The 22,650-nt window shown below is 38.3% G+C and overlaps 2 protein-coding genes across 2 annotated transcripts in view; one reads left to right on the forward strand and one right to left on the reverse strand.

The window, feature by feature from the left end:
- aar2 (AAR2 splicing factor) overlaps window positions 1-3,866 on the reverse strand; it is a 6,049-nt gene extending 2,183 nt beyond the window's left edge. Inside the window, exons 1-3 of the mRNA XM_016238698.1 lie at window positions 3,791-3,866; window positions 2,335-3,093; window positions 1,866-2,095 (exon numbers count right to left, since the gene is read on the reverse strand). Coding sequence (XP_016094184.1) covers window positions 1,866-2,095; window positions 2,335-3,093; window positions 3,791-3,812 — 1,011 coding nt within the window. The 5' untranslated portion in view covers window positions 3,813-3,866. The remainder of the gene's footprint in view (window positions 1-1,865; window positions 2,096-2,334; window positions 3,094-3,790) is intronic.
- Window positions 3,867-4,161: 295 nt separating this feature from the next.
- LOC107555798 (translocating chain-associated membrane protein 1-like) lies at window positions 4,162-21,911 on the forward strand. The gene is made up of 11 exons (XM_016238700.1): window positions 4,162-4,447; window positions 5,173-5,239; window positions 6,260-6,384; window positions 7,139-7,255; window positions 7,338-7,396; window positions 8,002-8,086; window positions 8,204-8,274; window positions 10,028-10,132; window positions 10,268-10,411; window positions 12,752-12,909; window positions 18,611-21,911. Exons 1-11 carry the CDS (start codon window positions 4,328-4,330, stop codon window positions 18,682-18,684), a joined length of 1,125 nt encoding a protein of 374 aa, XP_016094186.1. The 5' UTR covers window positions 4,162-4,327; the 3' UTR covers window positions 18,685-21,911.
- Window positions 21,912-22,650: the final 739 nt, after the last annotated feature.

Raw genomic sequence — 22,650 nt, forward strand, 5'->3', positions numbered from 1 at the left:
CCTGATGAATCGTGCTCCATAAAAATGTGTTTATCCACCTTTTTCTTCAACGCGGAAGTAAACCTATGAGTGAGACTATGGGGCAGGCTATGCCTAATATAAAATAACAAATAACTTACATAAAGTTTAATAGGTATACAAAACTGGAAATAAGTAAACATGTATAATATATAACCAAATAAATAAGAAACGTAGAACGTTTATTAGCAAAACAAATGTCAAATAAAATAAATTACACAAAGTTTAAATAAAGTAAAAATCAGCAAACAATGTGGAACCAATTAAATAAGAAATCTATGCTTTAAAAAATCTTCCAAAATCACCTTAGATAAACCTTCGAAACTAAATAATCCGTAATCGTCTTGTCTGTCTCACCTCACTCTTCTTGTCAGTCAGCTCTCCTCACTGGAGAAATTAAATCTGATCTGTGATGCGACTGTCATTCGGCACACTGCATTGAGCAGCCGCGTTCAGTTTTTAATTGTAGTGTCTGTTCTTTTCCTGAACTAAATTATTTTTATTACTATAAAAAAATCTAAACGACGGTGGGGGTCGGTGACGGGGTGGGTAAGTGACGTAACCGGTGTTGTATCACCGTCTATCGTGGCAAGCCTAGTTGTTAACCCCCTTAGCTGTTATAAATTCACTGTAAACCACAGATTCTTGGGGCTTATTGCTTTAAAGGCACAATATGTATGATTTTTTTATTAAAATATCCTGACTTGTGTATTTACATTATCCCAAATGTTACGAAGAATGTTTAAATCCAGAGAAATAAGCCATTTTAACTAATGACACGGACCGTGTCTATAGTGTCATTGTGTCGCCTGCCAATGACGTCATACACCCTTGATTTTTTTGAAACACCAAAGACGCTTTAATATGTTGTGCGTTTTAATAGACCGGTGACGACTGTGCATTGAGCAGCCGCGTTCAGTTTTTAATTGTAGTGTCTGTTCTTTTCCTGAACTAAATTATTTTTATTACTATAAAAAAATCTAAACGACGGTGGGGGTCGGTGACGGGGTGGGTAAGTGACGTAACCGGTGTTGTATCACCGTCTATCGTGGCAAGCCTAGTTGTTAACCCCCTTAGCTGTTATAAATTCACTGTAAACCACAGATTCTTGGGGCTTATTGCTTTAAAGGCACAATATGTACGATTTTTTTATTAAAATATCCTGACTTGTGTATTTACATTATCCCAAATGTTACGAAGAATGTTTAAATCCAGAGAAATAAGCAATTTTAACTAATGACACGGACCGTGTCTATAGTGTCATTGTGTCGCCAATGACGTCATACACCCTTGATTTTTTTGAAACACCAAAGACGCTTTAATATGTTGTGCGTTTTAATAGACCGGTGACGACTGCACAGAGTAGCATTATAACAGAACTTTCAAATGTATCTAGTATGATAAAACAGTGCTGCTTTACCCCACATACGCACGACCGGAAGCAGCGGAAGCGGTCGACTGTGGCATAATAAAAGCCCCGCTGCTTTCCAGCGCTGTGTTGCGCTCGTTCAGCGGCCTTGTTTCACTTCGACGGCTTTCAGCCTCACCCTGCTTCATTCTACTACGTTAATAAATCATTAGCTCATCCATGAACATGATTTCTGCCCGAGTCCCGTCGGATTGCATCGGCTGTGGGGATGAAGACCACAACTCCCATGATTCCACACTCAGTCACACTAGGCATTTGTCTCTTTGTTTATTTAGAATTTGCGTCCTCTAGCGGCGAAAATGACATATTGTGCCTTTAATTACTAAAGTAAAAAGGGTCACTTTTGAACTTTGGTCATGTTCCACTTCCGTTTTAGCTGAAACTGGGATTTGAGAGGGGAAAACCGTGTGAACTGCACCTGAAGTGTGGAGGTGAGGAAGTTGTTCTGGGACACGATGTCCACAAAGAAGTCCGGAGGGATTTCTCCCAGCTGATGGTAGAGGACAGCGATGAGGCCCAGATACAGATCCTTCCTCTCCTTCATGGCCTCCTCGGAGCGGCACAGCAGAGCCAGCAGGCTTTTCCAGTGCTCGAAGGCCTCGTACACATTACCAATGAGGAAACAGACAAACGCAAACTGCAGCTCTCCTGCAAACATGGAGACAAACAGTGACGTTCTATTATTTCGGTGCACAAATTATAACTAGATTTCTAAACGTTCCCTTGTCTAAATTAAAACCAATGGCGATGCATAATATTACAAGACCTCAAGCTACCCAACTAGATGTAAATACAACTACATTTATGGGCTTTTTATAACAAAATGAGCATCCTTTCAGGTTTAACAGGATGTTTGGTTAGTAAACTGAACAGCAACCAATGCTCACCCAGTATATTGAGCGGCTGCTCTTTATAATGGCTCTCAAGCACGCAGTTTAGAGCGTAACTCCAATCCATACTATACTGGGTGATCTGAGCAGGTGTAGATCCAGGAGGATACGCCTGTTCGGGAATGTTGGAAAACCGCAGCTCCGTGCCTTCCCTTAGTTTCATCCGTGGCAGTCTGTCCAGCCCCTCCTTCATGCTCCGACACTCCCGATCGTTGCGGGGCAGGTTCTGCTCCTCGCGGTCTTTAGTGTGGGTCAGCTTCAGCTCCGGGATGACGTCGCTGAAGGCGCACACCCTCCCGCTGAGGGGCTGCAGAGCGATGGCAACCTCCTGACTGAGTCTGTCGGTCAGGGAAACCCACTTGCGGAGAGTGTCGTAGGGATAGGGGCCCAGATAGCCATCCAGTTCTCTGAGGTTGGCCCGCATGCGCTCAGCCTCCTCCGGGTCCCGTGTGAACTCCAAATCATCTTCTCTCTGGTTCCAGTGGGCTACAAGCACCTCCCGGGGTTTCAGGGACAGAAACAGGCCTGTTTTGGGGCAAATTTCACCACATGCTTCATTGGAGTTGGTGGAGCAGTAGTGGAGGAAGTGAAGTCCTGGAGGAATCATCTTCACCCCACGGAACCGAGGGCCCAGGGTCCAGGTTTTGTAGTCGAGTCCCAGCTCTGTTCCCTCGGGAACACCAAGTAAAACAAGCGTGGCTCCTTCTTCAAACAAGCTCCGAGCCACCTCAGGGTCCATATCTGTTCCCGCCATATCTGTTTAAAACAGGAGTCACAAACATGTATTATATGTGACCCTGGAGCACAAAACCAGTCATAAGTAGCACAGGTATAATAGTAGCAATAGCCAACAATACATTGTATGGGTCAAAATTATAAATTTTTCGTTTAAGCCAAAAATCATTGATAATCAATTTTTGATTAGTAATATGCATAGCTAAGAACTTCATTTGGACAACTTTAAAGATGATTTTCTCATTATTTTGATTTTTTTGCACCCTCAGATTCCAGATTTTCAAATAGCTGTATCTCGGCCACATATTATCCTATCCTAACAAACCATACATCAAAGGAAAGCTTATTTATTCAGCTTTCGGATGATTTTCGAAAAATTTTAAATTTAGGACTGATTTTGAGGTCTATGTTCACATATTACTAAAGTAAATGTGACTGGAATCCCATTGCAATGACTGGTAATAACAATTATCATTTGTCTATGTCATATAAGATCATTTTGTCAGCTCTAGAAAGTTGTGGGTTAGAAAGTAATAAATTAATTAAATACAATATAAAAGACTTGCGTTATATTAAAAAGATATTAAAGTAAGGCACTGTATGAGTAAGTTAGAAAATCTGTTTCCAGAGAATAATATAAACAAACAACCACCAACAGCAAAACGGGTGTAAAAATAAGAAGTCATAAAATAGGTGCAAAACGTTAAACTGATCATACCTAAACGACCGCGCTCAGTCATAAGCCCAAAATGTTTACGTAAAGGCCACGCGTGAATCTAGAAACTTCCGGTTTAGTCGAGCCTAAAGCCAAAATAAAAGCCCTACGGTACAGTTCAACAACGTACATCAACATACAATGGCAAAATTTATAATTTAGGTGTTTGGAGACACTTTATTAATATTTATTAATGTAACGCTGTGATGTGGGGAGCCCACTAAACGCGTTTTTTCTCTCTCTCGTGTCATATACGTCTAACAAAATTCCACGGAACAATGAATTTTTCCAAAATAAAAGGAAACCCGTATTAGAATTGTATTCAACTGCTGTTTTCTAAAGAGAAAAATATATTTGTTGTATGCTCTTACTGCGCCAGCTGCGCTGTTCATGGGGCGCTTCACCGCTTCCGGGTCTCGTCGTTAGCGGGTGTGAGAGCAGCAGGGCTTCGATGACTGACTAGTGTGAATTTCCCGGAGATCTGCGTTAGCTGCGAGTCTCTGCACTGATCAGGTGTTTGTCCCCCGCGAGAGAAGAGCGATGGGCTTCCGAAAGAAGAGCAAGAGTCCTCCCGTGCTGAGCCACGAGTTTGTGATCCAGAATCACGCGGATATGGTGTCGTGTGTGGCCATGATCGTCCTGCTGGGGCTCATGTTTGAGGTGATCATTTCTTATATCATACCATCATCATCATCACGCTTGAGCTCACTGTTTACTATTGAACTCATAACATGACATGGAGATCATGTTTGCTTAGTATTAGATCTATATGATATAACATGACCTTCATTTTTGAGGTTTTTACTATTAAATTCCTATGATAACATAATTATGCTTGATGTTGTGTTTGTGTGTATGTGATGAGCGTCATGTTATTATTTGCTATTAAAATCAACCAGGTCATCAGGTTTATACTTATTTATTATTAAACATTTTTATGTCATATCACATGGATCAAATTTGAGGTTATTGCAAATGATACTCGTATAGTAACGTATTCATCACATTTTAGGTTATGTTTTGACTCTTACACTCATATAATAAAATGATCCTCACATGATATTTTGCATCAGTGCAGTCTGTTTCTGATCCTAAAACCATGGTGTTCATGGATCATAAGAAAAAATGGCAGTTCCAGTGAAGACAAATCGTAATATACTCTTAATTAAATCCCTTCATTTAATTGCCTGCAACAAGACAAGTGTTATTTTAATGTTTTAGTGAAACGGCACTAAACATGCTGAATGAAATAATGAAAGCATAAAACGGCTTGATCACATGATCTGACTGTACTTCCTCATTACAGTGATGTCTTCTGACTCTCATCCTTTGCAATATGTTTGAGTATACTTGTTTGTATTAATATGATTATGTTTTTATTGCAGGTGACGGCAAAATATGCGATCATGTTCATCACAGTCCAGTATAATGTCACACAAACCCTGGATACGGGTACGATCTAGATCTTTCAAAGATGCTTACACATAAATAAAATAAAACTGTGCAGTCATTGGGGTCGGAGCTGACATCAGTGTGACCGCTATTGCCAATTTTAAATGATAGACTCCTCTCCATAAAATTGATGTGGCTGAACAATTTTCCTGTAAAAATAAATGGCAATCTTCTGTTAAAACGGTGATTTAGATTCTAGTGCTATAAGTGAAAGTGTAAATTCACTCATTATCGCTCATCTAATGCACAGCAGGCCAGTTAAAAGTTCATGTTGTGTGGCCATTCACATTTAAAATTACTGACTGATAAAATAGGAATTTGTTTTTTTTGCCTTATATAATTAGCATATTATTGTATATATTTTATCTAGAGCCCGACCGATATATCGTTTTGCCGATATTATCGGCCGATATGAGCCCGTCGCCTGGTGTTTATACAATATAAATTTTTTTTGCCTTATACAATTTGCATGTTATTGTATATATTTTATCTAGACCCTGACTGATATATCTTTTTGCCGATATGAGCCTGTTGCCTGTTGTTTATACAATATCATTTTTTTTTTTTGACTAATATAATTCACATATTATTGTATACATTTTATCGATAACTTACTACATTGGTCACAGCACTCCATTAAGCCACAATCTACCAATTTTCTTTTGGAAAGTTTTCGATATATTTCAGGCAATTGGGTTACAACTGATCATTGAAGTGGCTTGTATTTGTGGAGAAATGTAATGAATTAAGTGACTTTTGTGAGGAGTATTTACAGATGCGTATAGTTATTCTACTCAACTGAATGAGTGTTTCCGGCACTCATGACATTTCACCACTGATCCCAGGTGGCTTCATCAGTTGTGGAAATGTCACTGTGAAATGTCGGGACATCACAGATCTCGCAAATTCTCCAGTTGAGGCAATTAGCGGAAAGCGTTCCTAAATGAGCCGCTCTGCTCGGACCCCTAACGAGTGCATAATGTGGAGTTGAAATCATTTTGGCTCCCTGGGTTTATTCAGATGCAGAGGACAAGCCTGAGCCTTTCAGCTACTACAAATACGGTCCCAAGGACATGGCAACGGTCTTCTTTTACCTGCTCATTGCCATAATCCTTCATGCCCTGATTCAAGAGTACGTACTCGACGTAAGTAATGCCATGGATTCTTAGCTTTTGAAATAAAGACGTGTTTAAAATCCTTTTCTTGATCACTAATCTAATGTTCATTTGTGACACTGAGCATATGAACTCCTTTCTACAGAAGCTCACAGGTCCTTCTGTTGAAATGCTCTTTGGGACACTCTTACATCGTTTACTATCACTTTTCATCGATTACAATACATCCTTGCTGAATAAAAGTATTAATTTCTTTCAAAAAAAGAGAAAAAAATTACTGAAACGACAATTTTGAATGGTGGTGTATATTGTTACAAAAGATTTATATTTAAAATAAATGCTGTTCTTTTAAACTTAATTCATCAAAGAATCCTGAAAAAAGTTCAACAGGTTCTTGAAAAAAATATTAAGCCGCACAACTGTTGATAATAAATCAGCATATTAGAATTATTTCTGAAGGATCATGTGACACTGAAGACTGAAGTAATGATGAATAATATGAAGTATATTAAAATGTTTCATAATGTTATTGCTTTTTCTGTATTTCTGATCAAATAAATGCAGCCTTGATGAACGTAAAAAAAAAACCCATTTAAAATCTTGTATATTTTGTGCTAAATTATTGTGATTTATTTTTTGTCATCTATTACTTGTCAAATCAGGCCTGAAAGCCTGTGTCAGACAGTTTTATCAGTGAAGAGACTTGAAACTAATTTGAATGGTTTCTTCAAATTGCCCTTCATGCACGATCTCGCAAGGCAGTGACCTGATTCTGTTTCCACAGAAAATCAATCGCCGACTTCATTTGTCCAAAACAAAGCACAGCAAGTTCAATGAGTCGGGCCAGCTGGCCACCTTCTACTCGTTCTCCTTCATTTGGGGCTGCAGCATCCTCACCAATGTAAGAGATCTGTACATCATGTCTCACATCTCTTCTACCCTCATCTGTGCACTGATTAAATGACTGTTTCTCTAATCAACAGGAGGAGTTTGTGACAAATCCAACTTTTCTTTGGGAAGGTTATCCTCATATCCACATGGCGTGAGTGTGAAGTTCTCACAACCCTTTATAAAAGAAGAAATTGTGTCTTAATCGCTAAGCAAAGTAAAAGCGTGTGATTTGAGGAATCATCAGTTGTGTGCCTACAGTAAATTCAGTGGTTTTGGTTAATATGTGCTGAATCAGATCACTAACCCTTGCTTGTCTGAGCGATCTCGTGACATTAGTGCTTCATCTCTGTTAAGTCAAAGGCTTAGATAACGCCATGTCAAATTGTTACGGTGAAGATCCTTTTCTTTTAAATTGTTCAGCACTATGTAATTCCCTTACGATATATAGAAATGCATTTCACACCTGCTTTATTAGTAGATATGCAAATGTGTGACAGGATTGTCCTTGTTCTTTAATAAATGTTTTAATGCATGATTTGCCAAGAGACCTTAAGTAAACTTTTAATATATTGCACAGTCCATTCTTGATTATTGCAGGATCTTAAATGCCTGTAATTAAACTATTTAAAAAAAAAAAAACTGAACAACTCTGCAAATTCCAACTCAAGCTGCTGAAATTGTAACCTGTCTGTATTAATATTTGTTAGCATTTGACACATTATGAGGCTGACATACAACCTTCTTTCTGTCTTGTAGTTTCCAAGTGAAGTTTTTCTATATCTGTCAGATTGCCTACTGGTTCCATGCTCTTCCTGAGCTGTATTTTCAGAAAGTACGAAAGGTAAGGCTTAGTTTGTGCAATATGCACTGATAGCTGAACCTGACAAATAGTTTCTAAATACAATGTGGTACTTGTTGTAGATTATTACATTGACATTGTGTTTATTTCTGTGTTTAGGAGGATATTCCACGCCAACTGTACTACATTTGCCTTTATATATTTCACATCACTGGTGCCTATGTCCTCAAGTGAGTGTTTTCTTATTTCAGGGTGAATTTGCTTTTTTTATGATGAGACCAGTGATAGACCCAAAGCTGCTAGTTCAAGAAAGGTCCTTTTCAAATGAAATGGTGAAAACTAACATTTATTCAGCATTTATTTCAAATGCTTAGACTCTTTCTAGTCATTTAAGCTAAGTAGTTCTTATTTATTTTCTGTCTTTTGAAAGTAATTCGTTACATTACAATATTACGGTCTCTGAATTGTAATGCGTTACACTACTTTTGAGTTACTTGCACCAAAATATCCACAGAAGTATTATAAAATGCCAAAATGTTGTTTATTGCTGCTCATTCTACATCCAGTGGAGGGTAATGTGGTAGGTCTATAAAGCATCAAATTATAAAATCATATTTAGGTACCGGTATGTAGGTCTACATTAATGTTACGTTATAGTTTAGGTTAAACACAGATAAGCACAAACTGTATTATTACATACATAATAACACCAGTAAATAAAGCGAAATGTTATAATGTACAAATAATAAACGCATTACCTAGCCTATAGGCTATTTTGAACGGTTTCAGAAGAAAACAAGAATGAAAATTAATTGCTAAACAGGCCAAAATGAATTAGGCTAATACAATGTGAAACTGAAAGCAAACGCCGTTCTCGCACAGCCCATCTCTCTGATTCGGCATTAATCCAATTAAATGTGTCCATATTTGCGATGTATTTGAATGCTAAATTATTATTTATGATGTAAACCAGGCTTACTTAACGTGCTTAAAAAACATTCTCGTCACATGAGCAAATGTGTGTTTGGCCCGAGCTCAGGCTGAACGGCATGGATTGTACTACGCAGTACGCACTATTAACCAGTGTATCTATATGTTTGGTTGACTACTTTATTCTGAAAATGAACAAGCTGCAACGTTTGCAATGCTGTAGATGTGTGTGTGTGAGGCGCCGGCGCGATCGAACAGCGGAAACAAACAACAAAAAAAGTAATTTTTGGTCATACAGATCATTCGAAACTGCAATGCGTTTACTTTTATTTCTGTCATCTCGGTTTCCTTTCCGTGGACTTTCGTAGAGCGCCACAAAAATAGCCTACCAAACTCGGCATATCTCTCAGTCTTTTCCTTTCGTTTTGTTAATCTGTTAATTAGGCTATTTAAGTCAAATATTTCGCATATTCATTATAATACTATGATTTAATAAAAACGTTTGTTATTTTTAGTTAAACTTAATTTAGCTTGCCTGCGCTGCGCTCGTCCACCGTATTTTTTCTCTTCTCCGACCGATTAGTGTTGGTGGCAACAGTCCAGGTGTTTCCAGGTTTTACTCATGCTATTTCTCCATGTTGAGAGTTTGGTGTCGCATATGTTGCACCTGACTATGCAATCTTATCCTTTTCTCAGATGAACTGAAAATTAACAGTGTGTCCATCTCACAAATGTAGAATCCGTCTCTGCAGTCATCTCAACCATTTAATTCCAGCAACAGGAAACAGACTAACTATTTTACCCGCGGAATTTTTCTCCTATACTGTTTTGCGGTGTTGGTAAATTCACCAATTAATTTAAATTTAAAATGTTGTTGTAACTTGCGTTACTGAGATTGTAACAAGTAATAATATTACCCAAATTGTATTAGTAATGCGTTATATTACTGCGTTACAGCAAAAAAATAATATACTACTGTACTATTTTTACTTTTGTAATGCGTTACTCTCAACACTGTTGAGGAGTGAATCTGTCTCATGTGTCTTCTCTCAGTCTCCACCGCCTGGGTCTGGTTCTTCTGGTGCCACATTATCTGGTAGAGCTGCTCTTCCACGCCTCGCGACTCTTCTACTTCAGTGATGAAAACAAGCAGAAAGGGTGCGTTCACGTCCCGTCTTAAGCCCTCACATCATATTGCACGTATTTCTTGTCATATAGTCATATAATTTTTTGAGATGGTTTTTGGATTGTTCAAGCTGTTGTTAAGCGGCCTGGCTTGTGTTTGTCTCGTAGGTTCACACTCTGGGCTCTGCTGTTTGTCATCACACGCCTCCTGACGCTCACCGTTTCTGTCCTGACGTTTGGTTTCGGCCTGTCCCGCACTGATAATCAGGGATTCTCTTTAGCAGAAGGAAACTTTAATGTGCTGACTGTCAGGTAAATCAGCTGGATTTTCCACATGCTTGGCTGCTCTGTGATATTTACTTTTATTTGTTTAGCAGGCAGATGCAATACAAGCGATTCATTCAAAATAGACTATAATGACAGAAGAGGACAGTAGTCCAGAGCTGGCCAGTAAAGTTCAAGCAGCATGAGCAGTCATGAAGCGTCTGGTCTTCCTTATGTTATGTAGTGGGAATCTGGGGGAATTTGTTTTTCTTGCTGAGCAAAATTGTTCTCTATTGGCTGGAAATTTCGGCCACCTGAGCAAAATCATTTTTATATATAAAGAATACCAAAGGATACCAGAGCTGTACAGTGCACACACAAAAAAGTGTGTAACTTTTAACTTTAATGTGCTATTTATATTTGATTTGACCCTTGATGTAACTAAATGATGCACATTTTAGGTTACCTGAGAAAACATTTTTTATAGTGCTGTTACCAAAAAATACTATAAAAAAAAAACTCACACAGAACAGTTCAATTCTTTATAATATGAAAAAATGAAGCCGTTATTGCTCATGAATTCCGTTTTTGAGGTCAATTATTTATAAGCTTATAATATAATATAATAAAACAAATATTTTCAAAAAAACGTGAATGTGAATTATTTTACAGTAATCTAAAACATCCTCATTTAGTGGAGTTTGCACACTACTACACCTGTGTTTGGCTGTAAATGCTTGTTACCGTTCTGTGCTCATCATCCACTATATTTCCACCACTTAATCAAGCCACTCTTCTTTCAAACATGATGAGGTTTTATTTCACATGTCATTATATTTGAGCTGTTTCGTCCTCAACCATTAAAGTATTTGATTTCTACAGCGACTCATTTGGCGCGCACATTCTCTTTCTATGAAACCTGTAAACCACATTCACCAGTTCTAAGAGCGATAACAACTCTATAGCGGTTTGCCCGAACATTGCAGTTATTTCACATTTACTAGAATTGAACCTTTCCCCAACTCATTTTTGCGTCTGTCCTGTGTGCGGCATATTATTTCTTCTGCACACTTGTGACGTAAGAGGTGCGCGCACGCAGCTTAGAGGGAACATTGGTGGTCAGTGATTCGTGTTCTGTGAAAATAAGCTGGTCACCATCTATAGCCCCAAGGTTTCGGGTCGACTTTGATATGTTACTGTGGACAGGTCTGAATTTTGATGTTGTGTTGGCTAGGGATGGATACCGTAAACGGGCCCCGGGGCAAAATTATGAAAGACGTTATCGTTATGCTCTCGGTACTGGAGAAATTGAGAAAATACACTTACTATTAATTATTGCTACATAAATGTTATCTTGCAAATTGTATCTCACCATGGGTGACTATATATGCGACAACATAAGACATTCACCTATGATGCATTGTCGCTATTCGTTATCCAGAAGAGAGATCTCTCTCGCATATAGTCTCACATGCTACAGAGCAGATTTTTTGTTGACAATATTTTTTTGACATTCATAAAACAATAACAAAAGAACCGGTAAGAATACTGTTAAGCCCAAAGTATACTTCTTCTTCTTTTTTTTTACACGTATGTTAACGTGCGCAGTTGAACACACAGTTTTCTAGGTATTCTCCATTTGACTCGTATAAAATAGAGTTGCGGACCTCTTTTAATTCCCTCACACATGCACTCGGCAATGCAGGCGCTTGTTGTTTTTTCCACCTTCAGTAGTTTGTTGTTCTTGTTCCATCTCCTCCATTTCTTTTCCGACCGTGAAACAACGGCCTGGTTTAGTGTCGACACCTTGTGGACAAACTAAGCAAAAACAAGTCAATGTGCGTGTGCATTGAATGCACGGTGAAAAATATTGTGAGGTGCATGTACAGTACCGTGTACTTTTCTGATGACGAAATTCACGTCATGTGCACTGTGGGCATAACCTAGCATACACGTAGGAAGTGAAGTACTGATTGGGTCGGATCAGATAGATTGATATTGATCAGAGTAGGAATGCTGTTAAAACCTTAACGATACCCATCCCTAGTGCTGACCTTCATGGCGGGATTATGACGAGATTGTATGTGGTTTTCTTTTATCTATGTCTCAGATTTCCACAAGAATTTTATTTGTATTTTGGGCTTAAACAACAGGCAGAGCTTCAAGTCATTAGCATAGCAGGCTGGAAAAGCCATGAGGCTGAATGACTAGTCTCTATGTAGTTGTGTATATCGAGAATAAGAGAGGGCCAAACACAGAACCCTGAGGGATCCAAGGGTTAGCTGATGTGACTGAGAGCTCTCCCATCCAAGATAGGATCTAACAGTGAGGGTAGGAATCAAATTTGAGATATTCTGAGGCTAAATTTGTGAACGATGACTCTTTTAGGATGACATGCCTGTCAGCCATCTGCCTGACCCAGGCCTGGATGATGTGGAAATTCATCAATTTCCAGCTGAAGAAGTGGAGAGAACAATCTCAAATCCAGGCCAGCAAGAAGAAAGCTGTCAGCCCAAAAAGCAGACCCAGCAAGAAGGACTCACGAGGTGAGACTTTCCTAAAAGTCATTTTACATGTAGATTATAATAAGACCCCTATTTATCGTTCTTTTGTTCACAATTAGACAATACACTTCAGAAGTGTTGCAATAAAAATACCATCTTCATCAGTGGCAGTGAACAATGTTCATGGAACATTTCCTGTTAGTTGTCAAACTCATTCAAAACAACAGCACTTGGCTCTTTGTTCACAGTGACTCACTGAATGATGAAACGTCAGATAGACCATGACGTTCAGGTTCTGCATGCATGGAACTAACGAAAATTAAGATGTTAAGATTTTCTAAAATGAAACCATTGCACGCTTGATGCAGAAGTGAAAAGAGATGTCTGAATGTCTACAATATTAACAACTGTAGGATATGAAGCACACATTTTATCTCTGGTAGATGAATGGAACTAATTGTTAGTTTCATATGTAGAGTTTGTCTAGTTAAGACCGTTCTTTACAGGCTCTTAAAGTAACCTACACAAGTCCCATGCTTGCGGTGTTAAAGGTGCATTCAGTAGTTTGGTGCTAATTTAAAACGTTTTCCACATTAAGAAATAAATCGTTTTTGGGAAGAGTATGAATGGCGTACACTCACACGAGATGAAGAACTACTCATAATAATATTCTATAAGTGTTTTAATTATGTAGGGTGCAGATCGTTAGTGTATTTCACTATGGTACAATGACTTGATCTGCGGATTTAAACATTGAAGAGAATCCTCATACAGTTAGAGAATGGAAAACACTTACTATCGTGCTTTACCAACAAGAGAATCAGAACCTGTATGGCTCAGGAGGCAGAAAAGGGACTGAAGCCAGAAGGGAAAAAAAACTGACAAAGACAAAACTGAGCGTAAACATCACTACATACACAAGGTGGACCGATTTCAAATCCTGAGTAGTGGTGCCTAAATTGCATCTAAATTGTAAGGGTAAGTAAATTGTGTAGTGTGCTCTCTAAAACTCTGTTCACACCAAGGACGATAACTATAAAGATAACGATATTGTTCTCAGATTGTTCTCCATATTAAAGAATGGCAGAGTCCACACTGCAGCTATGACGATAAAGGCACAGAGAAACAATATCGTTCAGCCGATGAACGATAAAAACATTAACAACCAATCAGAATCAATCCTGCTATAACGAGCTTGAGAATTTAAAGCGGCAGACGAGCGTGCGCTTTGAATAAACAGGCGATATCGTCCGCTGCTGTAAAAGCTTATCTTTATCTTTATTGTTATCGTTCTTGGAGTGAACAGGCCTTAAAACTAGTGTCGTGTCCTTTACAGTTGACCCTTCACAAAGACCCGCCCCCCTTAGTTACTGTTGCTATGTCCGACAAGCCATGGCGCTCTCACGCCACACATCATGTTCTCACGCAGTGAAAAATACAAAGAAAAGAGGACACTGACAACATACCGACAGACAAGACAGAATAGGTTGCTTTAGTAGTTTCAAATTTTGTAATTTTTTTTTTAAAGAAATTCAAACAATAAATACTGTTTTGTGGCTCTTTAATGTGTGGTGACAGATCACTGTAGCGCCTCAGTTCAAGCGGCACGTGAACCGATCATCTCTTCCTCTTTACTGGTTACAGCACACGATAAACATGAATGAACATCAGAAGGGATCTTGTTTCAACTGTGGAAAGACATCAGTTTTTTCAAGTTCAAGTCAATTGTCGTTAATCTACTCTCCTGTCTGGTTTGTTTGTCGGACAAAAGATGTTGATAAATAGCAGTGTATCATCTAACACCGTTCTGTTATTGGGACTTGCATGAAGAACAGGGAGGTTAAAGGATTAGTTCACTTCCAGAATAAAAATCTCCTGATAATTTACTCACCCTCACGTCATCTAAGATGTTCACATCTTTCTGTCTTCAGTCGCAAAGAAATGTAGGTTTTTCAGGAAAATGTTTCAGGATTTTTCTCCATATAATGGACTTCAATGGGCACCAACGGGCTGAAGGTCCAGATTGCAGTTTCAGTGCAGCTTCAAAGGGCTCTGCACAATCCCAGCCGAGGAATAAGTGTCTTATCTAGAGAAACCATCGCTCATTTTCTAAAACAAATAAACATTTATTTATTTTTTAACCACAAATGTCTGGTCTGACATGGGGGTGAGTAAATTACCAGGTGATTTTTATTCTGGAAGTGAATTAATCCTTTAAATCTACTAACGAATGCACCTTTAACAGCCTCATTAATTATAATGAGCATTTAAATGTAGGAGTGATTTAGATTTTCCCGAAACTTTACTTTGAGAAAATAAGCATCTGAACTATGAAATATGCTTTCATCATCTGTCTTATGAAAAATACACCATGGGGTAATGGTAGACACCTGGATAAGTCATTTCAGATAAATGTTTGATGCATACATCATATTAGTTCTCTAAAATACTGTTCTGTAAAAATACTGCCAGAAATGCGCATTGGTGTTGAACTCGCTGTCATTGTTTACATACTTAAAGGGATAGTTCACCCAAAAATGAACATTACCCACCCTCACCCTCAAGCCAACCTAGGTGTATTTGACTTTCTTCTTTCAGATGAATCCAATCGGAGTTATATTTAAAAATGTCCTGGCTCTTCCAAGCTTTATAATGACAGTGAATGGGTGATATACAATAGTCCAATAGAATGCCAATAAAGCGCATCCATCCATAATACAAAGTGCTCCACACAGCTCCTGGGGGTGAATAAAGGCCTTCTGAAGTGATTCAACAACAGTCTAATTAAATGTACGAAATGTTCAAATAAAGCTTTAAAAAAGTTTCATAAAATGGTAAACCTCACATTTCAGCCTTTAAATAAAGAAAAACAATGTGGACAAAGCACTGCGATAAGAACACTACTTCACTAGGTATTACATGGAGTGAAGATGAAAACAAAATGCCATCGAATCTTTTCTGAAGACCCTTAGCACTCTTTTGAAACCTCCCAGCTTTCCGCCATGTTTTCACACAAAACTAAACTACTCTGCGCACGTGATACTGTTACTTAAAACTGTGCTTTATGCTGGACAGTATTTATTTATCCTGAGTTGTTCAAATTGTGGTAATCGAATATAGTTTTAATCCAAATTAAAATATGAACCGGTAATAACTTACTATCCGTGGGGAATTTTATCATGATTTATCGTCAAACCAGTAATCGTTTCATCCCTAGTGTACACATGTACAGTTAGCGGAAGCTAGAGATTACTGTTTATTAGGGGTGTCCCCGACTAAGGATTTTCATAGTCGAATTGGAATTTTCGAATCTTGCCAATATTCGACTGATAGTCGAATCATATGTTTTGGGGGCGGGGGAAAATACATTACCAAGAGTCAAGTCAGACATTCGAGAGTCATAATTACTGACATTATCACACAGGGAAAATGTGTAACGGATGCCTCGCAGATACAAACGGGGTAAATAAGGTTTTGTTTTGATTAAAAGATAGTTAACATTAAACGTTAGCGAAACCCTAAGAATTCACAACATTTTTTACAATAGTGCTCTCATTAAAACGTCATGTATATGACAGTAGTTATTAATGTTCTGCATTTCTGTTTTGAGCTGCGTGCGCTGAAGATGACCAGTAGAACGAAGCAGCAGGTTTTTAATCAATGGGATTTAACTCATCATTTATCTCATATAGAATGAGTTCATTATTTACTCAGCTTCATTATTTATACAATATAATGCTAATATTACGACTTACAGGCTATCTGCACAAAATGCCCCGAATGCACATGAACGTGTCTGCGCGGCTCTGAATGAACTCCTTTTGTGGATGCGTCCTTCATGCAACAACGTGCAGAAACATGGCAACTAAACTCTAAAAATTCACCGCATTTTATTATAATGGTGTTCTCATTATAATGTATATGACAGTCCCAGTCATAGTTATTAATATTCTGTATTGTTGTTTGTCCTGCTCGCGCTGAAGAGATAATCACCGTAGTACTACAATGAAGCGCTTGCAGCGCAACTCAACCAAATGCATCTTATACGCGATAAATAATATATACACGATATATATAAACGGCTGAAATGTTTTGAAATCACTTGTACCCTGCCTGATCAAAAAAATCCAGTCTTTCACTCTGTCTGTGTCAGTTTGAATATTGTTAAAGTTTTAAAGGGGTCATATGATGCTTTTTTAAAGATCATTATTTTGTGTATTTGGCGTAACAGAATATGTTGACATGCTTTAATGTTCAAAAAACACATTATTTTTCAAATACTGTACATTATTGTAGGTCCTCTATGCCCCGCCTCTCTCAAACGCTTCGTTTTCTACAAAGTCCCTCCTTCCGACAAGCGCAGTCTGCTCTGATTGGCCAGCTGACCCAGTGCATTGTGATTGGCCGAACACCGCAAGCACTCGTCGGAAATGTAACGCCCCTTACCATAATCACGAGCTTCATCTTTCAAAATAAATGTAAAGACAGAGCCCGAAAGGGGAACAGAGTCGCGTGACAGACACAGTGATGAAGCTGGTATGTGTTTGCAGTACACAAGCCACGGTTAAGACAGCTGACTCCACTGTGATGTGACCCTGGGGCGTGGCAGAGTCTTAACTTTGATAAAGAATATCTCTTTGGTTTTGAGACTTTAGTCTTTGCAACTTCAGGGATCTTATCTATGCACAATCAGCTTGTAACACTCCAAAGAGAGAGGAAAACTTGAAATCGCATCATATGACCCCTTTAAATCCCTGCCACCAAGATGCTCCTCTGTCGGTCACGGATTATGGAAAGTGAAACTTAAATGTAATGGGGTGGTTGGATTTATTCATGCACTTAAAATATATATTTGAAGCTTCTTTCTTTCCAGATTCTTATTTACAGCATTATTTTAATAGGCTGTATATTAACGGAGAAAACTGGTAGTTCTATGTGAAGTCAGACATTTGAGCGCCCCCATATAGCCAAAATAGCATGATCATAACACCCCGCGAATATTCGACTGTGAGATTGGTATTGAATCAGTCTCCTCCTATCGACTATTTGGGGTCACCCCTACCGTTTATAAAGTTGTAAATATGTCAATCATTCTTACACAAACGCATCGATCTGCTTCAGACGGCCTTTATTCACTCCTCCAGAGCCGTGTGAGGAACTTTTTATGATGGATGGGTGCGCTTTATTTTGCTTCACAATCTGGACCACTGCCATTATAAAGCTGGGAAGAGCCAGGACATTTTTTTTTATATAACTCCGATTGGATTCGTCTGAAAGAAGAAAGTCAAATATACCTAGCATGGCTTGAGGGTGAGTAAATAATTTTACACCCCGCGAATATTCGACTGTGAGATTGGTATTGAATCAGTCTCCTCCTATCGACTATTTGGGGTCACCCCTACCGTTTATAAAGTTGTAAATATGTCAATCATTCTTACACAAACGCATCGATCTGCTTCAGACGGCCTTTATTCACTCCTCCAGAGCCGTGTGAGGAACTTTTTATGATGGATGGGTGCGCTTTATTTTGCTTCACAATCTGGACCACTGCCATTATAAAGCTGGGAAGAGCCAGGACATTTTTTTTTATATAACTCCGATTGGATTCGTCTGAAAGAAGAAAGTCAAATATACCTAGCATGGCTTGAGGGTGAGTAAATAATTTTTGGGTGAACTATCCCTATAAAATGGTTGATACAATTTATGGTTGACTTTGCTAAAAGCTTTTATTTCTCATTGACAGGGGGTTCAGTCAATGGAGTCATGAAACCAGATGACAAGACGTCGCCAAGAGCAAGAAAATCTAAAGCCTCGTAAGAGGACAGAGAGAGCAGCTGCCCGAAATGTGATGCTCTGTTTCCACTCTGAACTTTAGACGAGAAACAGATTTGATAACTGCAAAAAGAACCACAGAGACAAACTAAGAACTTCGTTGTATGGCACATTCAGGTTTTATTGATCTCCTGTTTTTCTGGTCTGCATCTTAAAAATTAACTATAGATTTATAATCAATCATTATATCCATTTGCTTGTGACTTTTAGCCAGACTGAGAGGTTTTCTGAGGGTTGACGTGAAGAGTAGAGGTTGCATCTTCACTCACTTGTTGAGTTTTGTGGTTTGTTGAGTCCAGGATCTGCATGACAAAGTCTGTCTTGCTCAGAAGATGAAGCATTTATCCGGCCCTGAACACAACTAAACCCTATTCAGCACCATTTCTGCGCTTCTTATGAAACACACAGTGTGGACAGAAGCTTTTGAGAAGTGTCCTTTGTTAATTGTTAACCTTTAGACCCTCGGTGAACCCTGAACGCTACTATGAAGCTCAGTGAGCAACTACAAAGAGGCTGAGGTGGCGAAGGACTGCTACACAACGTAGATTTCAAACGAACTTAGCTGTGTGATTTTACATTTTGATACTGAGAGCAGGCAGAACTGATTTTAGCATCCTGTTTGTGTGTGAATGTCATTTGAGGAGAATCATTTTATAATTGTTTGTAGCGTCTATGTTTGTGAGAGCGCCCCCTGCAGGCTTGGATGATGCTGACAACTAGTTTGAGGGTGTGGTTTTGGTTTTGTTTGATTGCCATCTGTGGAGTTTTTCATGGACTGTGGTTGAGGTGATTAAATGATGGCTCCCCCTGCAGGCTTGGATGATCTATTTCTTTAAGGAATGAAATTAAGGGTTCACATGCTCTCCCCAGGACTAATAAAGAGCCCAACTGGCCAAGTTTGGTGCCTTGGTGCTTATCATGGCTACCTTATGGTTACCAATATAATCCGTAATACGTGCGACAATGGCGATACCGCTTGTGATAAGCCTTGGAGCTCATTAAAGATTTTACTGTGACATTGTGTTAGTGTGGATTTTATCTTGAACGTTGTAAAAGCCAACCTTTTGTTTCAAATGAATGGAAAATCTGAGCGCAGGAGAACGTCCTGCTCCAGTTAAATTGAGGGTTTGCCATGAGTTTTACAGATGTTTATGAAGCCCTGAATCTCTGATGTGAAGAGTGTTGGAACATCACTTTTTCAACACGTTGTGGCCTTTTTCCTTACATCTGAGTGATCAGCTTCGGTATCTATCACCTATAACTCTGATAACCATGCTCGACCGTGTCTGTCAGCATGCGGTGTGTAGTTTATATGAAACCATACGATTCTTTAAGTGTCCTTAAGCTAACGACAGTAAACGTTGCGTTCTTTCTCAGTTTGAGCACCATTGAGTTCTCTTTGCATCTGTGTTGTGTTTATTAGTGTGATGAGAGAGTTTGATATCTTTTCCCTCACTGAAATGCCGTGATCGTGTGCATGTTGCGAACTGTGAAAGAATTGCCTCACTTGAAGCATTTGATGATGCCTAATAGCAGAAATAAAACAGTAGGCATGGAATCGAAAGTGGCGGTTTGTTAAACAGTTTTTTACTTATTTTTTTCTATAAACAAGTGTGAAAGCAAGACAAACTGCCAGTTTATTACTTTATTTTATGAACCCTGTTTTCACAGGGATTATACAGATTCATATACACGCATGTGCTGTGTATCAGTTGCCAAATTATATGAAAGGGACTTGCCGCGCTCTCCCAATTACTTTGGTGTTGTCTGTACATAATAGAAATCATCCTTGGTTCTCGGTACAGTTTGTAGGTCAAGTGCCTAAATCTGGCTGCAGAACTGGGTCGATCTGAGTCACGTAAGTTTGCTTTAGTTCGGTACATTCGTGAAAGAGCCCAGAGATTTCACAGAGACTTTCACAGTGACTTTGTAACACTCAGAGGTCATTTTCAATTCAGGGTTTTAAAACTACAATCTGTAATTGCCTTTAGTGACGCTTAATAACATGTGTTGAAACGACACAGACGCCTCCATATACACCTGTACGGATACGGCTCGCACGTATTTAAAAAAAAATAAAATAAAAAATAAATCTTAAGCTTTGTTTGCAATGCAAAGCTAATTCTTGAAATTCAAGTTGGTGCTGGTTCTTCTCTAACAGATGTTGTGTTTGAGGTCTGGAGGACTGAACAGAGGAGTAACTTAGGTTAAATAAATAAAATCTCCCATGTTTACACAAAAATGATATTGATTTAGTTTTTGTTCCAAACCTCTAATTAACCCCCATTTCAAAGTAGAATGCTTTGTTTTTCCTCACATCGTTCAGGATTTGTCAAGAGGAAACCTTTTTTTATTTTTGTTTGGTTTTGGGTTTTTGTTTTGTTTTCCATTTTGTTTGCTGACTGATGTTTGGCAAACGAAACATGAAAGGAAAATAATTATATAGAGTAATTCACTACTGAATAATTGTCAGATTTTTAAACTATTTTTATAGCGTTGAACTGTTGAGAGATGAACATTATTTAGAGCATATAAATATTTTACTGCTTTATGGGTTTATTATTTTTATACTGTGTGGGAGAAGCTTTCTACCATTTCAGTGGGACTGCAAATGACTTCTAGTGGCTATAAATATTGTGAAAAGATTAGTGCCGCTGTCCCTGATTTGTCACTGTTTGCTTTGTGTTTTCAATTTGGGGTATGAGCAAGTTATTAAAGTCTGTAATCTGTATGGTAAGTCTTCATTTTGTTTTTTATTTTTGAGTAGTGGGATTCTAGTGGATAAAAACAAAGTAATGAGAATAAACTTCACACACTCCCATTGTTCTGTCATGTAAGAGACTAATGGATAACTGTGGTGATTTGATGTGGCTTAATTGTTTTCATTTTGTGTATATAAATGTAAATGGAAGAAAAAATAATCACAGAATACATGTTTTTACAACATCATTTGAAGTGATCAGTCATCACCATAATTATTGCTATATGTCAAATTGAAAAGATGCACCAAAGCCTTCTGGAATATCAGATACACAGAACCTATATTATTTTTCACCATGCTTTACATAGTACAAGCACTGTTGCTTTTCTAATGCTTGCCTGTATGTTCAGATATATTGGTTTATATATATATATGTTATTAATATATGTATTTATGCAAGTCTGTGTGATGCTTTTTGTATGTTTGTCCTTTGATTAAATCTTTTGCTTAACCCTAGTGTGAGCATGTGTTTTGTTGATTCTGACCCCATGCAGGCCTAATGTACTGGTGACTGTACTGCTGAAGTTTCCTCTAGATCACAGTTCTGTGAGAGACTGCATTCTGATGTCTAAATAACTTGTGAAGTTTGTTGTCTCATTATGTCACTGCGTTGCATGTTTACATCAGCAAGAAGCATTACATTTATAATGCTGGAAGTTAATCTAGTCACTTTGCATCTATTTTCTCAGTACTGTGTACAGAATGCAGTTGTTCCATTGGCAGATCGCAGTGCTCACTGAATGAAACAACCGAATGAAACAAAACTTAAAACGACGTCACAAGCCAAAAAGCTTTTTGAAAATCTTCACACTGGCATTCATAATTTCTGTATTCATAATGTCATCCAATGTTACATTAATTGTTGAAGTTAAGTGTTTATACTTGCAATAAATTTTTTTTTTTTTAAATCTTCACCCTGGCAGGAGGTTTCAGTGAACTGGTGCTGCTTTGCGTGTGGACGAACAGCCTAACCGCGTAGAAAAAGCTACGGTTTTAAAAATAACCGCATTCGTGTGGACAGGGTCTTCTACTACGCCCTTAAAGTATGTACTCTTATGGTGAAGAAAAAGTACACACTTTTGAGTGTGTAGTAAAAGAGTAGGCAAGCTTTGGGACATACAGGTGCATCTCAATAAATTAGAATGTCGTGGAAAAGTTCATTTATTTCAGTAATTCAACTCAAATTGTGA

Source organism: Sinocyclocheilus grahami, unplaced genomic scaffold (genome assembly GCF_001515645.1).
Source record: "Sinocyclocheilus grahami isolate Dianchi unplaced genomic scaffold, SAMN03320097.WGS_v1.1 scaffold545.1, whole genome shotgun sequence".
Lineage (NCBI taxonomy): Eukaryota > Metazoa > Chordata > Actinopteri > Cypriniformes > Cyprinidae > Sinocyclocheilus > Sinocyclocheilus grahami.

What these genes read in the sequence shown, in the direction of transcription:
- LOC107555798 (XM_016238700.1), top strand. Translation starts at nt 4,328, where the DNA reads ATGGGCTTCCGAAAGAAGAGCAAGAGTCCTCCCGTGCTGAGCCACGAG. An exon ending in ACTGGTGCCTATGTCCTCAA is followed by an intron (nt 8,275 to 10,027) that starts GTGAGTGTTTTC and finishes GTCTTCTCTCAG; the next exon opens with TCTCCACCGCCTGGGTCTGG. An exon ending in GATGAAAACAAGCAGAAAGG is followed by an intron (nt 10,133 to 10,267) that starts GTGCGTTCACGT and finishes TTTGTCTCGTAG; the next exon opens with GTTCACACTCTGGGCTCTGC.